Source organism: Protopterus annectens, chromosome 1.part0, assembly GCF_019279795.1.
Source record: "Protopterus annectens isolate FY-2018-M chromosome 1.part0, PAN1.0, whole genome shotgun sequence".
Lineage (NCBI taxonomy): Eukaryota > Metazoa > Chordata > Ceratodontiformes > Protopteridae > Protopterus > Protopterus annectens.
The window spans coordinates 653,068,498-653,087,761 of NC_056725.1; the positions used below are offsets into that span (position 1 = coordinate 653,068,498).

General features: G+C 39.2%; 1 protein-coding gene across 1 annotated transcript in view; it reads left to right on the plus strand.

Moving 5' to 3' along the window:
• The window catches only part of ABCC5 (ATP binding cassette subfamily C member 5), a 608,550-nt gene that overhangs the window by 162,577 nt on the left and 426,709 nt on the right, over positions 1-19,264 (plus strand). The window contains exon 3 of the mRNA XM_044061975.1: positions 17,350-17,505. Within this exon, the coding sequence (XP_043917910.1) occupies positions 17,350-17,505 (156 nt within the window). The remainder of the gene's footprint in view (positions 1-17,349; positions 17,506-19,264) is intronic.

Here is a 19,264-nt window from a genome sequence, read left to right on the forward strand (position 1 = left end):
ATTTTTGAAGAAACGTTTGAAAATATTTGGTATGGAAGATGTGAATTCTGTAATAGGAGTTCAGAGTGAATTTACATATGATTCCCTAAGATATAAAACTGGGCTAGCGTAGACAGAATTTAAATTTCACATGAACATGTGTATTTTATTGAAGGTCTTGATACCTACCCAGTAACTATTTCAGATGATGAGCCAGTAATAACTAAAATAAAAACGCAGGGTAATAAAATAAAAATGAGACATTGGCGCCTTCCCACCTATCTGTTGAAAAGAGAGGAATTTAAGGAATGGGTGGTGGAGATTATTCAGGAGCTGTTAGGATAGAACTTTCTTCTGAAAATATAGCTAGAGAGTGGGATAAAATTAAGGTGGAATTTAAAAACAGGGTGAAATAAAATAAAGGGAGCTATGGTTAAGAAGTAATAAGAATTATTAAGAGGCACTGACAAATGTTAAAGTATTTCAGAACAGGGGGAATCTCACAGAACAAGAAAAGGATCAACTGCAGAATGCTAGGCAGAAAATAAGGGATTACCTCTTTAATATGCACAAGCTTAGAAAGATTGCTGTTATGCAACTGTTTTTTGATAATAACTCTAGACCACAAAAACTTTTAGCACAAAGACTCAGGCAACAGAAAGTAGAAAGGACTGTCGCCAAACTTAGGGAGCCTGTCATAAAGAAGGTAACAAGAGATCCTGTAGAGGTATTAGAAATATTTTGGAAATTCTATGAGAGTCTCTATAAAGCAGAGAAATACGAAAATCAAGAAAAGATACAAATGGAAATGTTTACAGAAGAATTAAATATGCCAAGGTTAGAGGTAGATGAGGCTGATTTACTAACAGTTAGGATAGGAGGAGATGAGATAAAAATTGTGATGTATAACCAATCTACAGGAAAGTCGCCAGAAATAGATGGTATTCCTGTGGAAGTTTGGAAGCTAGAAGGAAAAAAAACTGATAAAGATCTGGAAGGTTTTGTTCCTAAGAGGAGAAGTGCCACCATCCTGGAAAGCAGCGCTAGCTGTAATACCTAAAGCGGGTAAGAATCCATCAGATCCAGCTTCATACAGGCCCATTTCAATACTAAACCATGATTATAAAGTGCTCATGTCTATAATGGCTAAAAGAATGCTAAAAGTAATGCCAAAACTGATAGCTATGTTTCAATGTGGTGTTATGGAGGGGAGGCAAACATTTGATAACATTAACAGAACACTGATAATCCAGAGGGAAGCTGAATGTAAGAAAATACCATTGTTGTTGTTGGTGGGTCTTGATGCAGACAAAGTATATGACAGAGAAAGCTGGAACTTTATGAGTAGGGCAATGGAAGAATTTGCATTTCCTGAAAAAATGATAAGGTTGATTAGGAGAATATATCAGGGATCAGAGGCTAAAATTAAAGTGGGCGAGGTCCTATCTGATCATTTCTGCTTGAGCAGAGGAACCAGGCAGGGGTGTCCTTTCTCCCCTTTATTATCTGCATTACATTAAGAACCATTGGCAAAGAAAACAGGGAATCAGAAATTCAAGGATATAATTGGCATGGTAGTCAAGAAAAGCTGGTTTTATTTGCAGATATTATTTTGTACCTGACAAAACCAGAAAAATACATGACAGTGTTGTGGAACATTTTGAGACAGTTTCATAAGTTTTTGGGATACAAGGTAATGAAGGTAAAACAAAGGCAATAGCAGTTAATGATGTACCCATGCATGAACTGGTTCAGGAATACCCATATTTATGGGAACATGATAAAATGAAGTATTTAGGAGTATGTATTAAAAATAATTCTAGTGTGGCAGTTAAGGATATGTGGGAAGAGACTAAACAAAAACTGAGAAAATGGAAGATTTGTTATATGGATATGAATAGTAAGATATAAGCAGTTAAAATGTTTTTAGTCCAGTTAGTCTTATACACAGGTTAGACATATTTTTATCAACCAGAGGAAAAGTTGTGGGTAGCAATTAATAAAGAGCTGAATGACTTTATCTGGGAGGGGAAGATGGCAAGAGTCAAGTGGGATAAGTTGAATCTTCCAGTAGAACAGGGCAGATGGGGATTACCCAATTTTTATCGGGGTATTTCAGAGCTACACAGTTAAGACTCCTATACATAGCACAAGCAAAAAATTATATTTCAAAGTGAAAAGGGATGATGATAAAACGAAAGGCGGAAGCTCAAAAAACAAGGAAAGACTGGAATTTTGGATGCAGGCCTTTAAGGAGAATAACAATAATCATGCAGAATATTATATCCATAAAGCAGATAGATAAAGATAAAACAGAAAGTATTCTAAGAACTAAACCGACATGGGAATGGAGAAATGAGATTTTGCTGATAGGGATGACTGCAATTAGGGATAGTAACAATAGGCAAGAGGGGACTGGAATTTATTGGAGAAAACTGGTGAAAGAAGCAAGATATTAGGAGCAAATAACTAGAAAGGGAAAGATGATAGAATGGGAAGACACCAAGAATTTATTTGGACTGCTGGTTAGAGGTTGCCTTCCCAGGAATTGATATCAGAGTATATGCAAAGAGAAAGAAATAGGGAGCTCCTAAATGAAAGACCAGCCCTGGTAGAGTTTTTAATAGAATCTGGAACAGAAGCTACTATTAAAAAAGGAATAATTAGTATAGCATATAAAATATTGCATGATAACTATAAGAATCAATCAGAGGAGGTTAGAAAGGATTGGGAAGCGAGACTGGATAAGCAATTTACAAAGAAACAACGGGAGGATATATGTATGTCTCCCAAATATGCAACAAAATTGAGAAGATTTAGCATTTTTGCCTGGAAATGTTTGCATAGATATTTTTATACTCCAAGAAGATTCCAGAGAATTTTTCCTCAGGCAGACAGTAAATGTCGGAGGTATGAAGGAGAAGAAAGAGGCAACTGGGAACATATTTTCTGGGAGTGCAATGAGTTGGCAGACTTTAAGGATTCCCTGCAGGATGCACTGTCAGAGATGCTGGGTGGACAGATTGTTATGATGAGGAAGATGATTTCTCTGAGCTATGATACAGAATCGGAATTGCCTAACATGTTAAGGTCTTGTTGTGTCTAATAATGGTGGCTGCCAAAAAAGCAGTTACTAGAAAATGGAAATCAAAACCTAAACCAACTATACTGGAAGTAGTGAATATAGTAACAAAGTTAAAACAACTGGAATTGAGATCTTTAGAAAAGGGTAGGAGCAAACTACATAAGAAAAAATGGGATTTGTGGGAACATGTACAATGGAGCAATGAGGTCTAAAAGGTGCCAGGACTTAAATGAGCTGTGTAATGTCTGAGTGGGAAAGATTGGATAGATTATAAGTGGTGTATAATGTTTGCAACTGTAAGTGTGTCAGTATGGTTTGTGATGTAAAATGTTTGCGACTAGGATTGTGTTGGCGTGGTTTGTTTTCATTTATATAAATGTAAGATTGCTTATGTAGTAAGTGATGGTTTTATAAATGTTTCTTGTTTAAAAAAAGGCAGAAATTGAATAATTTATGTAATATTGTTTAGGTTATATGATATATAGCAATATTTGTGAAGTATTTATTTATTTCACATTTGTTAACCGAGTTGATCCAGCTGAGCACAAGCCCATTTTCAGTGGAGACCTGAGGAGAAAAGCTCCAGCAGTAATACTTTACATAATTACACATAGTAGGGGATTAATTAGATTACAAAGTATAGTCAAAAATAAAAATACAGCATAGTTGTTAACATATACAGAGATATCATATAAATAAGCAGAGTTACATATGATTTGAGGAAAAATAACAAGAAGGAATATACAATTTGCAGTCAGGAATTGTTGTAGTTAAGTATGTTCTGTGCACTCTGAAAGTGGTCAGGTAGGATCCTGACAAGGGCAGATCCAATTTTTCTGGAGGAAGAGTTTTAGTTCTATTTTAAAGCTGTTTGTTTGTGTGATGTTTCGTAAGTTTGAGGGAAGGCTGTGCCATATTTTGTTATGGACGATTTATAAAGGAGATTGCCTATGTTCATTTTTGGTGTACATGTTTCGAGAAGTACTTTCCCTGAACTGCAGAGGGGATGAGGGGGGGAATAGTAGGAAATTAAACTGGTGAGAGAGGAACAAGCAGTGGGTTTATTAAGTATGAGGTGGATTAAGTGTAGTTGGGATAGTTTTAGATGGTGAGAGAATTCAAGTCATTGTAGGCTGCAGAGAGCTATGGTGGGTAGGATTTGGTAAGTTGTCTGCAAATTTAGCAATTTTATTATAGGTTTATCCTAGCTTGGAGAGTAGGCAGAATTGGAGGTTGGTATGGACTGGTGATCCATAGACAATGCTGGGAAGGGGATAGGCTTGGCTAGGGTGTGTCTGAATTCAGCAGAGAGGAATTTTGAGTTATGGTAAAGCAAGCCAAGCTTTTGGTTAGTTTTCCTAATTGCATGGGGTATGTGAAGATCACATTTTAGCTGGTCATCAATAGTCATTCCAAGCAGTTTTGTGTTGATGTCTACATGTATGATGGTATTGTTCTGTGAGTAGATAGAGAAGGTAGTCTTAAGGTTGTCATTATTTTTGGGGACAAAGAGGAGTAGCTTAGTTTTTTGGGGGGGATTAAGATAAGCTGGTTATCAATTAGCCAGTTTTCAACAAGAAGGAAAGATTGTTGTGTGTGTGTGTCTGAAGTTGTGAGATTGATTAGGAGGAAGTAATCAGGGTGGAGTCATCGGCATACTGTATGAGGGTAGTGGAGGTCGTTAGTAAAGATGTTGAAGAGAAGAGGTCTAAGAATAGAGCCCTGAGGTACACCTGTGTATATGGGTAGGAAAGAAGAGTAGGATGATTGCCATCTGACAGACTGAAGCCTGCCAGTCAGATAACTGGAAAACCATGAGAGAGTTGAGCTGGATAGATTAAGGTTAATTAATTTAGTCAGTAGTTTGTGGTGTGATACCATGTCAAATGCCTTAGGTAAGTCTAGAAACAGACATGAGACTGGATTATTCTTATTCCTAGCTTCAGCGATGGTGTGGCTGAAGGAGAGAAGGGCTGTAGAGGTGCTGTGGTGAGGCCAGAAACCATGTTGGGTGGAGGAGAGGAGGTTGTTTTGGAGGAAGAAGTTAAGGATTTGGTTGTAAATTCATTTCTCTTAAATCTTGGATAGTGGGGAAAATATAGCAATAGGCCTGTAGTTAGAGGGATCATTGGAGTTTCCACCTTTGTGAAGGGGGTTCATGTAGAAGGATTTCCAGATTTTGGGTACAGTAGCTTCTTTAATAGATTGATTAATGAGAATTGAGACTGGATAGGTGATGGGGTTTGCTGTAAGTTTGAGGAATTGAGGAGGAAGCATGCCGACAGAGGGAAAACAGGGTTTTAATTTGAGAAGCAGAGACTTTTTTGTAGGAAGTAGATTACAGGGTTGAGAGAGAAACTTGTGTTATTGTTTGTAGGTAGGGGATGTGTTTCTTGGTGGGAATTTTGGTTTGTATTCGTTAATTTGCTTATGGTATCAATGAAAAATTGGTTAAGGAGAGTGTCTGTCTCTTGGTTGGGGAGATTAGGGTAGAGATTGGGAGTTTGAGGCTTACCAGGGTGGAGTATAGAGTTAATGCCTCTCCAGAAGTATTTCAGGTTTGATTATATATAGCTATATATATATATATATATATATATATATATATATATATATATATATATATATATATATATATATATATATATATATATATATATATATATATATATATATATATATATAAAGTATAATGTTTCTTATGTTAATATAGTTTGATTACTTTTATATGAATGTAAATTTGCCTGTGTCACAAGTGATAATTCAGAAAGGGTGTTTGTAAAAGAATGAAGAGGTTGCTGCTAGAAAACAACTTTATATTTCAATGTTTCTTCTACAAATTCAGTGCCTGCTGCCCTTGAAGAATAAATTGCTTATGCTACATTAAATAAATGGTAAGCTGGTAATACTGCACTAAGGAATGGATGGCAAACTGAAAACAGGAGGACATACTCAGGACTGCAGCACCCAGTCCCCCTTAATTTACAACACACTGTCAGCAATCCATTTACATGCTGTGAGAGTCGAACCCACACCCTTCTGCATCAAAAGCAAGCATGCTACCTGTTGTGCTATTAACAATGCTTTGAATTTTTTTAGCACAATAGTGATACTATTTGCTAAGTAACAGTTTGATAGTTTAGACTTAGCATGAGCAGCACTACACTTCTGTTCCACTGAAGCTCTCAATTCCTTATGAAAGGCACTTGACACTGAACCAAACCTCTTAACCTTGTACCACAAGAAATCTGGACAAACCCAGAATCAATGGTGAGACAATGGCCTAAAACTGGAAACAAATTTTAAATAGTGCTTATATAATTTTAGAAAATTACTAGTATAAAAGGTTTTGGTTACCATGTATTTTCTGACGGATATGAAGATTGAAATGTAAAAGGCTGTCATTATTTAATGAATTAATTCCTCACTGATTTGCCAGAAAACCACATGTTTCATGAGGAAAAGACCTAAAATTTGGACAATTGAGAGGTAGGCACTCAACTCCTTAAAACTCAATTTTTTTGACATCTTGGTGGTTAGGATAAAGGATTCAAGTTCTTCCTTCTTGTACCTAATGTACAGGGTTTGAGTCTGAATAATTAACTACCAGTTATCCCTAAAACACTCACACCTACACAAAAACCTTGAAGCCTCCTTTCATGGAAGCAGCAGAAATTTATCCAGGAGTGGATTTACATGCATTCTGTGGTAGCAGTACTACAAGAAGGGAATGTCAAATTACATATGTGGAAGGGAAGAATGGTCTGTGCAATGACACATGCACAGACGAAACAGGTGTGTGCAACCGATGCAGAGAAAAATGCCCCTCAAAAAAACATGCATTTTGTTGTTGTTTGTCTTTCGGCTTTTCCTGGTTAGGGGTCGCCACAGTGGAATTCCGGTCTGCTAATGATTGGCAGTAGATTTTTACAGTGCTGAGCTGCCAGCTCGATGCCCAACCTTCAATGAAGGCACGCCCATTCAAGCATGTCTTTCGGAACACCACTCGACTGCGGGGAGGACATGCAGACTCCACACAGAAGGCACTCCCCGCACTCCAGCCAAGAATTGAACGAGAGAACTTCTTGCTGTGAGGCAACAACGCTACCGCTGCAAAAAAAGTAAGTCTTGACAGTCCCTCAGCAAGCAGGCCCCCTCCCAGCTAGCAGGGGCACCCTCAAAGCCAGTGGGCCCTAGGCAACTGCCTTGGTCACCTAGTGCTAGATCTGGCTCTGCATTAAATGGTCATACATCATTTGCTACTTGGTAATGGGCTCAAACTTCCAAAAATATGCAATATAGCACAGGCCAAAAAGTGGCAAATTATAATTAAGAAAGCTTCCTGGCCTCCCTAAAGCCCTGTAATTGGACCATACGCAAATCTGTACCTTTAGCTGAGACTGTCAAAATATTCAGTAACATCTTTGCCTCCATTCTAAACACCCAGGCCCCTATAAAAAGGGGAAGAGAGTTGATAAAATAATTCTTTATGTGCTTCATTATACATGCACTTTCTTTGTGAGTTGTTGCATGTATTTTGCTACTAGCATTATTAGTCTGCTGGCCTTAGCATCTACTTTGTATATGCACTTTATAAGAAAACAATAATGACCGACAGGGTGCATGTTAATGTGTAATTAACGCCCACCCAGGGATTTTATGAGACACAACACAACAGGCGGAGGGCCTCTGCACCCCTGGAAGGGCATTAATTACACATTAACACATACACTGGATGATATTATTGCGCTTAGAGAATGGGCTTGCTATCAAATTGTTGTGTTTTACTAACTTATTTTTTTAAGTACTATATTATTGTTTTTGTATATTTTTGATGTAAAATAGTTCCTCCGCCTAATGTTTCAAACTTTCTTAGGACATGTTAATGGTGTTGGAGGAAGCATTTTACATAATATATATATATATATATATAAAAATAATATAGTACTTAAAAAAAGAAAAAAAGTAAGTAAAACACAACAGTTTTAGACAGACCATTCTCTCTCCCTCATACACAGCTTTCATATATGCATTCACTCACACAAGATTGCTCTCACTCTCTCTCATTCTCGCTCTCTGTCTCTCTCTCACACACACACACACACACACACACACACACACACACACACACACACACACACACACACACACACACACACACAGTCTTCTTTGCTTTCATACATGAACTCACTCACACAAGATCGCTCTCACTCTCTTGATGTCTCTCACACAGACACAGTCACTTCTGCTTTCATACACGCATTCACTCACACAAGCAGACAGCAACATAAACACTCATACACAAGATCATCTCTCTGTCTCTCTTACATTCATACACACACACACACACACACACACACACACACACACACACACACACACACACACACACACACACACGTGCTTTTTATTTTACACTCGCCAAACAGCAGAAGCGCTGCTTAGCCAGTGTAAAGTAACAGCTTAACTGATCTGTCTCTCACAGTCATACACACATACACTTTCACACACAAGCACACAAACTTTTTTTTTTGCTTTTATTTTATTTTACACTTGCTAAACAGCAAAAGCACTGCTTAGCGAGTATAAAATAATGGCGGCCGTTTTTCTCAGTCCAAACTCCATGGTGGCTTGATAAGCTATCATGATGTGACAGACTCGTTTTTTACTGGGCATTACTTGTGCATTAATCCTGCTGGAGAACACTCATTCTCCAATCAGGGCACTGATGCACAGTAAACCCATTCTCTAACATCATATTAAATGACAGATTGCCCCATACATGTCATATTTATCAGCTGCTACCTCTTCTTCAATGTATAAGACTAGAGAATACATACTTTAAACTGGGTTCTTCAGCCTTAAAATTACATTAACCAAGGTTATTGGGGACACATTTAGTCATTGCATTACATGAAACTGCAGCTAGTCATTACTTTCTTCAAAGAATGTTTTGCAAATGCTAGGTGTGTATAATTTAGAATTCAAATATCCATATTCAGTCTGTCACTGAATTTTACTTTTTTAGAACAGGAATAAAACAATTGATTACTGCAATCTCTGGGGCATGTATTGGCCATCGTAGGACTGTGTCTATTCTTATCATGCTTTCTGCTGTTGAAATGAGCCTTTGCCTTTGTGTCTGACTCTAGTGGCTTGCTTACTATTAATGTCCAGTAGCTGTAAAGCATTTGCAATTCATCAATGCATGCCAGCTGATTTTGCTGTCATTACAGGGTAGATTCTTGCTAATGATGGATTTATCTTCATATTGCTGCTTAAAGTTACTTTAAGCTTAGTAGGCTGTGAGCAACATAAACTGTATATCCTTCTAATATCAATACCTGAAAAAATAATGTTTCCTCTGTCATCTTGGCTATAGTACTCATGCAGAGGATGTATGCCTTTTGTAGTTGCCCATATTAGAAAGGTAGTATTCATAGCTAACACATCAGTTACTTAGGCAGTGCTCAAACAATTTGGTTTATTGTTGGTAGGTATAGCACAGTGCTCACTGCTTAGTGCTGTCTTCTGTAGCATGCAGTTTAATTCTGTTGTTAAATACCATACAGATTTTGTATCTGTTTATGCTTAATATCATTATTATTACTAACTATGTGAAGTAAACCACATACTAACAATGATTGTTGGATGTCAAGATTCTGATAGTCTGGGTCACTGCTAAAATGGGGGCATTTGATTCATTCGAGCTATCTAGCTAGCAAATAAATTCAGATTTCTCATTCAGATTCATGCATTTCTGTTACACACATATGACTGTATGTTGACTTGCAGGATTTTTAGGAAAATTATAAACAAGCTTAGAAGGATCTGTCTGTTTGCTAGGCTAAAAACAACTTTACTCAGCTGTAAGATTTTACCACAAAAGAACAAACTTTATCTTTAGCCCATGTCCAGCCTATGTTGCCTGCATTGCAGCTTATTTTAAATATTCTTTGATAGATGGTCATGCAGTTTTGATAATAATGTTCTGATTGTTTTGCTACACTGAAATCATACCACTTCTTATGTTTTCTAGTTATTGGATGCAGTATTATTTTTAGGTGGCCTTCATTACCAATTATTATGCTTGTAGTAAATCTTTACTTATCCACATTTATTTTATTTATTTATTTTTATTTTACATTTGTTATCCGAGAGAGTCCGACTGGATACAGGTCCATTTTCAGCAGAGGCCCGGGGAGAAAAGATCCAATTACATTCATTTTTAACATTAAAAGCCATTACTTGTGACATTCATTACAGGCAGACTAACATTGTGAAACAAAGTGACACATATTGTATACACTCTGAGTAATTATGAGAGCAATAGGTAAGACAGTGTAAACACATTCATAATTATGAGGAGCAATACATGGAATTCATCACAGTAGCTACTAGACAAATGGATGAGCAGTTAGTAATGCTCTCTTAACATGCTGGAAAAAATTTCCTATCCTGTAGTAATATTAGGACTATGGGTAGGCTGAGAAGGTAGCATATTTTAGTGTGGTGCAGAGAGATTAGCTATATACTAGAGTGTTATCCAGGGGTGAGACAGGAGCAAAGCCTGTTGTTCATGAAGTGAGTTTTAAGGAGTTTCTTAAATTGAGTGATGGAGTTGTTGGGTGTTAAGTGGGCAGGAAGGGAGTTTCAGAGTTTAGAGATCGAGTGGATGTAGACAGATTTTCCTGTCTCATTGTTAAATTTGGTGACCTGTAGGTGATTTTGGGTGCTAGAGCTTAAGGTTCTAGTAGTGGTGTGAGGGTGAATTAGATGTTGTAGAGCTGGGATTTTTGTCTGAGTGGTTTAATATTTTGTACAATAGTGAGAGCTGATTGCTTTGAAGTATTAGTGGGAGCTCTAACCAGTTAAGTTTGATGAGACACTCCCAGTGGTGAGTTCTATAGGATGAGCCTGTAGCAAATCTTGCTACCTTATTGTAGCATGATTCGAGTTTGTTTAGATCAGTTTTGCGAAGGTTAGTGAGCACAGGGGAAACATAGAGGAATGTAGATAGTAGGTGTGCCCTTGCTATTATTATTTTTGAATGGTTTGAGAGATAGTGTTTGTTTCAATAGAGTAGTCTGATTTTTTTGTGAACTTTATAGTTTGGACAATGTGTAGATCAAATCTAAGGTGGTTGTCTATTTCCACGCCTGGTAGCTTGGTGTGATTGGTAGGGATAATAGTGGTATTGTTGTTGGAGGTGATAGTAAAGCTGCCAGTGTGGGGAAGGGATTTGTGGGAGCTAAAGAGGATTAATTTAGTTTTGGATGGGTTAAGAGTGACCTGTTGGTTGGTGAACCAAGTTTTGGCTAGACAGAATGATTCTTGTGTTTAAGAGAGGAGGTGATCTAGTGTGGTGGCTGCACATATAATAGTGGTGTCATCTGCATATTGCACTATAGAGGCTTTGGGTGTGGTGGATGGGAGTTGGTTGGTGAACAGTGTGAATAGTAAAGGACCTAAGATGGAGCCTTGAGGGACCTCTAGGGAAACAGGCAGCAAGGAGGATACTTGGTTTTGCCACTTTACTGCTTGGTGCCTACCAGATAGATAGCCCTTAAACCAAGAGATAGAAGATGAACTGAGGTTTAAGGTGGAGAGTGAGTGAGTGAAGGAGTTTCATATGGTTGACCATATCAAAAGCTTTGGATAAATCTAAGAATGTAGCAGATACAATTAGTCCATTATTTCTGTGGTTATTTATGGTATTAGTGAATGAGGTAAGTGTACGTAGCCGTGGTGGTACGGCGGTAGCATTGTTACCTCACAGCAAGAGGTTCACCCGTTTGATTCTCAGCATGGCTTGGGAGTGCCTTCTGTGTGGAGTCTGCATGTCCTCCTCGCGGTTGGGTAGCATTTGAAAGACATCCGTGTGTAAATGGGCGGGCCTTCGTTGAAGGTTGGGTGTCGAGCTGACACCTCGGCATTTCGTAAAAATCTACTGCCAATCATTAGCGGACCGGAGTTCCGCTGTGGTGACCCCTTACTGGAAAAAGCCGAAAAGACAAAAGTGAATGAGGTAAGTGCAGTGGTAGTACTATGGAAAGGTCTGACGCCATATTGATGTATAGATAGTAGCTTGTTTTCTAGCAGATATTGCATCAATTGTGTGTGGATTACCCTCTCAAGTATTTTTGATAAAGGGGATAGTATAGCTATAGGCCAATAGTTATTGAGTTCGAAAGAGTTACCCCCTTTGTGCATTGTTATTATATGGGATATTTTCCATAAGTGGAGTACCATACATTCTGAGATGGATCTGTTAATTAGGATAGTGACAGGGTTGGCTATAGCTTCTGTGGCTAGTTGTAGATATTCAGTCGGTAGGTTGTCGGTGGCTTGCGTGGTCAGTTTGAGTTTTTGGAGAAGATTTTGAGTGGTCTTGATTGATACTGAATGAAAGTTAAAGTGGGTGCTAATCTATTGTCTTTTATTTCAAGAGGAGGAGACATTTTTGTTGGAGGGGGTTATTAGGGCAAGTCTGGTTATTTGCAAGGGATTGGATAGTTTCTGTAAAGAACTTGTTGAATAGTGTGGGGATATTGTCATGGTTATTTTCTGTTTTTGGTGAGGGGGTGGAAGTTTTCCCTGGTAGTAAGAGAGCATTGATTGCGGCCCAGAATTTTTGTGGGTTATTAGTTTGTTTATTTTGAATATTTTGGTAGTAGGAGACTTTGTCACCGCCCTAGAAAACAATAATGGAAAAAAACTAAGGGTAATGCTGCTCAATGCCAGAAGTCTAAATCTCAAGATTCACGCCCTCGAAGCCCTCCTCAGTATGGAGAACATTGATGTCTGTGCTGTGACTGAAACCTGGTTTAAGGCTCCTGACAGCACCCCGGCACTATCAGGTTTTACCTCATATCATGCGTTCCGGCCCCAAAACCCGGACCGTACCACAAAAGGAGGGGGTGTATCCATATTCATCAAGGATACCCACACCTCCAGGCTGGTGGCAACTCACGAAGCATCAGAGACCATTCAGGTGCAATTAACCATAGGCAAAACTGCTCTACAGTTTGTAGCATGTTACAGGCCACCCTCTCAAACTCAGGAACCCCACACAGCCTTCCTGAAGACACTGGAGAGTATAAATGTCTCTCCAAACACCATCATATTGGGTGACTTCAACTACCCAAACATAGACTGCGAACATTACTCAAGCCCCAATACCCTAGCCCAAAGGTTCCTGGAGTTCATAAACTCAAATGCTATGGAACAACTTGTCACCATTCCCACAAGAGGTGAAAATATACTAGACCTGATCATCACAAACATGGGGACAAAATGCTCCACACCCGAAGTATATCCCTCATTGGTGAGATCAGACCATAAACTAATCTCACTGGAGATCCACATCCCACCCCCCCCCCACCAAAAAGACCACAGTGAAGAACTTCTCAAAAGCCAACTTCACACTTCTTAAGACTGGTGTGGTATCCTTCAAGGCCCCTGAGCCATTGGAAACCACAACCCACGCTGCTGAATCCCTTACAAATGCTTTCTACGAGCACCTCCAGGATTGCATGGATCAAGCAATCTCAAATAAAATCAAGACCCTTTCCACCAAAGGCAAGCGCCCGATCTGGTGGACCCCAGCCATAAACAACAAGAGGAGAAAGCTGCTACAAGATAGAGCAAAATCCCTAAAAGGGAAGACATCTCTGATCAATACTAGTAAAAAACTACGATCACTCATAAAATCATCCACGGCCAACTTTGAGAGAAAAATCGCCAAGGACTCAAAAGACAATCATAAGGCCTTCTTTAGCTATGTTAGAAATCTGGGTGGAAACTCCCAGATATGCTCAGAATTAGTCCAAAATGATACAAAAATCACTGAACCCACAGACATTGCAAACATACTGGCAGACAGGTTCAGTGAAAATTTCTCCCCTCCCTCCCCCCCAAAAGGAGAAATATCTATCCCAGCAGAGTGTAGCCTCCCAGTCATCTCAAATGCCCAGGTGAGAGCTGCTCTCTCTAAAGCTAAAAACACAGCATCAATGGGACCGGATGGTGTCCCCGGCTGTGTGCTACACGAACTCAATGAGGAACTAAACCCACATATAAGGCTGCTGTTTAATCTTAGCCTTACCACAGGATACATACCCAAAGAGTGGCATACGGCAACTGTGGTCCCACTCCACAAAGGCGGTGCTTCTACGGACCCTGGTAATTACCACCCCATAAGCTTAACAAGCCTGGTCTGCAAAGCTATGGAGAGGATCATAATGGAACTCATAAATAAAGACATAGGGGACCTACAGACATTGGATCCTACCCAATTCGGCTTTGTCAAGGGCAGATCATGCCTCTTGAACTTGGTCGACTTTTTTGAAACAGTCACCAAGGCCATTGATGAGGGTAAGGCAGTTCACACAGCCTACCTTGACCTTGCAAAAGCTTTCGACACAATACCCACTCGGGTATCATAGAAAAGCTCACCAGCTTAAATGTAAACCCATATGTCACAAGATGGGTTGCAAACTGGCTCAAGGACAGAACCCACAGGGTTAGAGTTGCTGGTGCCATGTCAGACTCCAAGTCGGTCACAAGCGGTGTCCCACAGGGCTCAGTCCCGGGCCCCCTCTTGTTCGGCATCTACTTTTCAGAAGTGCAGGCAAACATAGGAGGATTGTGGCTGACAAAGTTTGCAGATGACTGCAAACTGAGCGCCATAGTTGAAAATCCATCAGACACAGATATCCTTCAGAGAGGTCTCAAAGAAACGGATAACTGGTGCCAGAGCCATGGCCTTAAGCTAAACGCCAAAAAATGTATAGTCATACCCTTTGGTAAAAACAAGGTAACCCCAAGTTACCACATAGGTGGCAATCCATTAAGCACAGAAGAGGTTATCAGGGACCTGGGGACCCAAGTTGACAGTAACCTTTCTTTTGACACTCACATTGCCAAAGTGGTTAGGAGGACCTTCTACATTGCCCACCTGATTATGAAGGGATTCACATCCAGATCAAGGGAGGTCATTGTTCCCCTGTACTCTTCACTTATCAGACCAATGATTGAGTACAATGCCCCATTCGGAATGTATCTTACCCGACACCTGCAGCAATTGGAAAGACCCCAAAAGTTCCTCACCAAAAGGATAAATGGGCTCAAGAATATGCCATATGCTGCCCGACTGAAGAAACTCCAGCTCTATTCAGTCGCATACCGTCTGCTCAGAGGTGACCTGTGCCTGACATACAAGGCCAGGTCCAACCCGGAATTAATGGACATGCTCCACCTCAAAAAATCCAAATCCACCAGAGCCACAAGAGCAAGAGACTTAAACCTCAACACGGATATAAATAAGACATGCTGGAGGGACAGATTCATCACCCAGAGACTCCCTATGCTGTGGAACAGAATCCCGGTCCATGTGAGACAGAGCACCTTGCTGGCTCTGTTCAAGAGGAATCTTGACCAGTGGATGGGAGATCGTAGTTTTACCCCGGGGATCATCTCTGTATCACTGCTGGACAGAGGCACGGCAAACTAATGGGTATAGTATTCTTCAACCTAAGGGGTGGTGAAAGCCACACAACTATGGCTAGGCTTATAAATGCCCTAGGGCAGATAGCTTAGTATGAACCTATGAACCTATGAACCTATAATGAGATTTTTGGCCTTGTTTCGTAGTTCAAGGTAGTTTTGTTTGAGTGTTTGGGATTTACTTTTATGAAATTGTGTCCAGGCTTTGTTCCTATTTTTGAGGAATGCTTTTGTATTTTTAGTTAACCAGGGGGCATATTTAGTTTTAATTCTGGTGGTTCTGGTGGGGGGGGGGGGGGGCATGGTGGTTAAGTATATTTATGAAGGTTGTATTAAAGTATTGAACTGCTTTATTGAGTGATAACTTTTTCAAGGGGGTCCAGTTACAGCTATTCAGGTCCCTGTTAAAGTTGTTAAGGTTAAATTGTTTTTTTTTTATTTCTAATTTCCCGTACTATTACCTGTGTTATTACGGGTGTTTTAAATCTTAGTAGAAATGTTGGATGGTGATCACTGAGGGTGTCAGGCAGACATCCACAAGGGATATGAAGGAAGGATGGGATACAAGTAACCAGTCCAGTATGACTTGATGTTTGGTTCTTTTGCCAATTCTAGTGGGGGGTGTAATAATTTGGGTTAATCCATGTAGGTTAATGTGGGAGAGTGGGTTTTGGTTGGAGCAGTTGAGCCAATCCATATTGAGGTCACCTAGTATGATGTTTTCTTGGGGTAGGGAGTTGGATATTCATACACAAAAACACACACACACACACACACACACACACACACACACACACACACACACACACACACACACATATTAAAAATAAAAAAAACAGACTTGCCATTATATTTTATTTTCACTTGATTTTCTTGTACATGCTATCCATTGCTACTTCATAAATAATACATTTCTGGTAATTCCTTGGTGTTGGAGCTGTTGGATAAGAGCAGTCAATTTAACTGATATTTCCATTTCTTTTTGATGGCTTGTTGGCTGAGTGATATAAGTTTTGATTAGTTTTGGGAGTTTGGAAGTAGTTACAATTGTAGGCTTGTGCTGCTATAAAGACAAGTAGGTACTGACCAACTGGACCTTAAGATTTCTTTGGTCTGTTTTACAAGCTGGATCATTTCTCCTCAGGACTCTACAGAATACTGGCAGAAAAATAAACAGATCTTCATCTCTTTTACATGATCTGCATTGCTTATTGAATATTAACTAAAGATATGACAATTTATTTTTGCTTGACTGTTTCACATTAATGTGGCTTGTTAAAATCTTGGCTTTAATAATCATATCTCCCTAACTACTGAAACATTAGCCAGTTAGTTATTTGGGTGGTTAGTTTGTGCAACAGACCTAGTTCCTTAGCTGTTAGCTGGTTAAGACCTAAAAGATTCAAGTGCTAAGCCTTAAGGGGTATTTCTTGCAAGCAGACTTATTCAGAGCCAGACAGATTGGAATGAATGCTGTAAGAGTTAAAATTAAATTTGCAGCCTTTATCTTTTCCTTGTTTCATTATAATAATGTTGACCAACTGCAGTATAATAATTCCTTAAAATCTCGACTGGATTTCAGAGATCAAGTTGCATTGCAGAGGTGTGTACTTTGCATTTCCAATAAGTGGGAGAGATTTTAGTTACTGAAAGAATTAAGTGGAAATTTTACTGAATAACTGGCATGAATGTTTGACTTGTATTTTGTTCAGCATAATTATGCATACCTTGTTAAGTGTTTAAAAAATATCATTTTATTTTTCTGCTTTTTTACAAAGGCACGCACACCCGATTGATAATGCTGGATTCTTTTCATTTACAACATTAAGCTGGCTTACTCCACTAGCTTGGAAAGCATTCAAATACTCTTCCTTAGAAATGGAAGACTTATGGAATATTTCACCTCATGAGGCATCGGACGTGAACTCTCAGAGGTAAGAAGCCTTGGAATGCATTTGCTTGGGGCTTTATTTCAAAGGAAAAATATGTAGTTGGATACAACAAACGGGAAAGCCAAAAACAAGACATATGACCATAAAAAATAACTTTTTAAAATGTTTTCAGGTGCATTTAGTTGTGGAATTTCTTATTAATTTTGAATTTCTTCTTACTTTTATAAATTCAGATTTGCAAATTGGTGAAATGTTCAGTTTGCTCATTCTTCTGACAGCAGCATGACGATTCTATCACAGAGATTGCTAAACTGCTAGTTGAGATGTGGCACTTTTTTAGCAACAGAATATTAGAATTATTAAGCCAGCATATCAAAGTTTTATAAATTAGAAGAATGCATTCTGTAACCTTTCCAGGGAGCTGGCTTTTGATCTTCCCCAGGACAGATCACAATAAAAGTAAATTATAAACGATAGATTTACCCACCTTCCATTCTCTTTTTATTAGCCATAGCTCAGTTACTATGCTAGAATCCTCTTCATTTGTTCTGACTGTTCTGAGTACTGTTTGCTCTGCTTTAACCCAAGTATTTTTGTTTGTTAAGTGTTTCAAACTTGTCTACTGTTGATCTTTTTCAAAGTCTTTAAAGAAAATATCAATAAACTCTTAAAAAGTAGTGGCGGTTATTAGCCTGTTTTATTTTTCAGTGGTAATTGTACATATTTATGTTTATCATTCCTGCCAAAGAAATGGAGATAAACGAATATGGTAAATAAACAGGAAAGAGAAATCAGTACAGAGAGAGAGAGAGAGAGAGACAGGTGGGGGACCTACAAAGAGACAAGCAAGGAACCCAAAAATGCAAGTCTTCCATTTGCAGTATTCCTACAGAGTCTGGTACTCCCTTTCAGACAACTCCCAGAAATAGGGCTAAGATTCCAAGATTCTCCTAACTAAACTTGCTGCTTTATAAACACAGTTATATACCTAAACACCTCCATTGGTACCTAGGTTGTAGCAGCAAAGCACATTAAGAAGCATAAGACCTCTACTTCCAATGCAGAAGAGGGTACTTACTTTCAGATGACACCGAAATAGAGATATGGACTCATCATCTAAAGTACCAAAATTCCAAGTGACATGCTTTCTAAAGATATGTGTATCGCAATACTTTCATTCATACCTGTGGCTTCCCTTCTCTGGGCCAGTGATTAAGGGGCCTCAATTCTCACCAATGACACTGGTGAGGAATGTTTACTTGTAACACTAATGGATACACAGAATATTTTCAGATGCAGCTCTCTGCACCAAGTATAATTTCCCTTAAGAGCACACAGGGAGCACACCCAGTCCTGGGGCTGGACTTTCTCCTCCAGGCCCCAAACAAGACTTCACCTTTCTCTCTGCAGAAACCAGTGTTCTGTGTCCCTATACCAAGTCGTTGACACACACACACACACACACACACACACACACACACACACACACACACACACACACACACTCTTTGACGTTTGATTTTCACACACACACACACACACACACACACACACACACACACACACACACACACACACACACACACACACACACACACACACACACACACACATTTGGGGAAAGCTGGCACAAATTTACCAGCTGTGCCCAGGCTATAAGGTAGTTTCACTGCCACCAACCAGAAACTCTAAGGCTCTTAACGGAGTATCCAATTATACTGAGTAAAATTAATGCTAATACCAATGTTAATGTTGACCAAACCACAGAAATTTCAGGAGCGGCCACAGTGTCACCAAATAC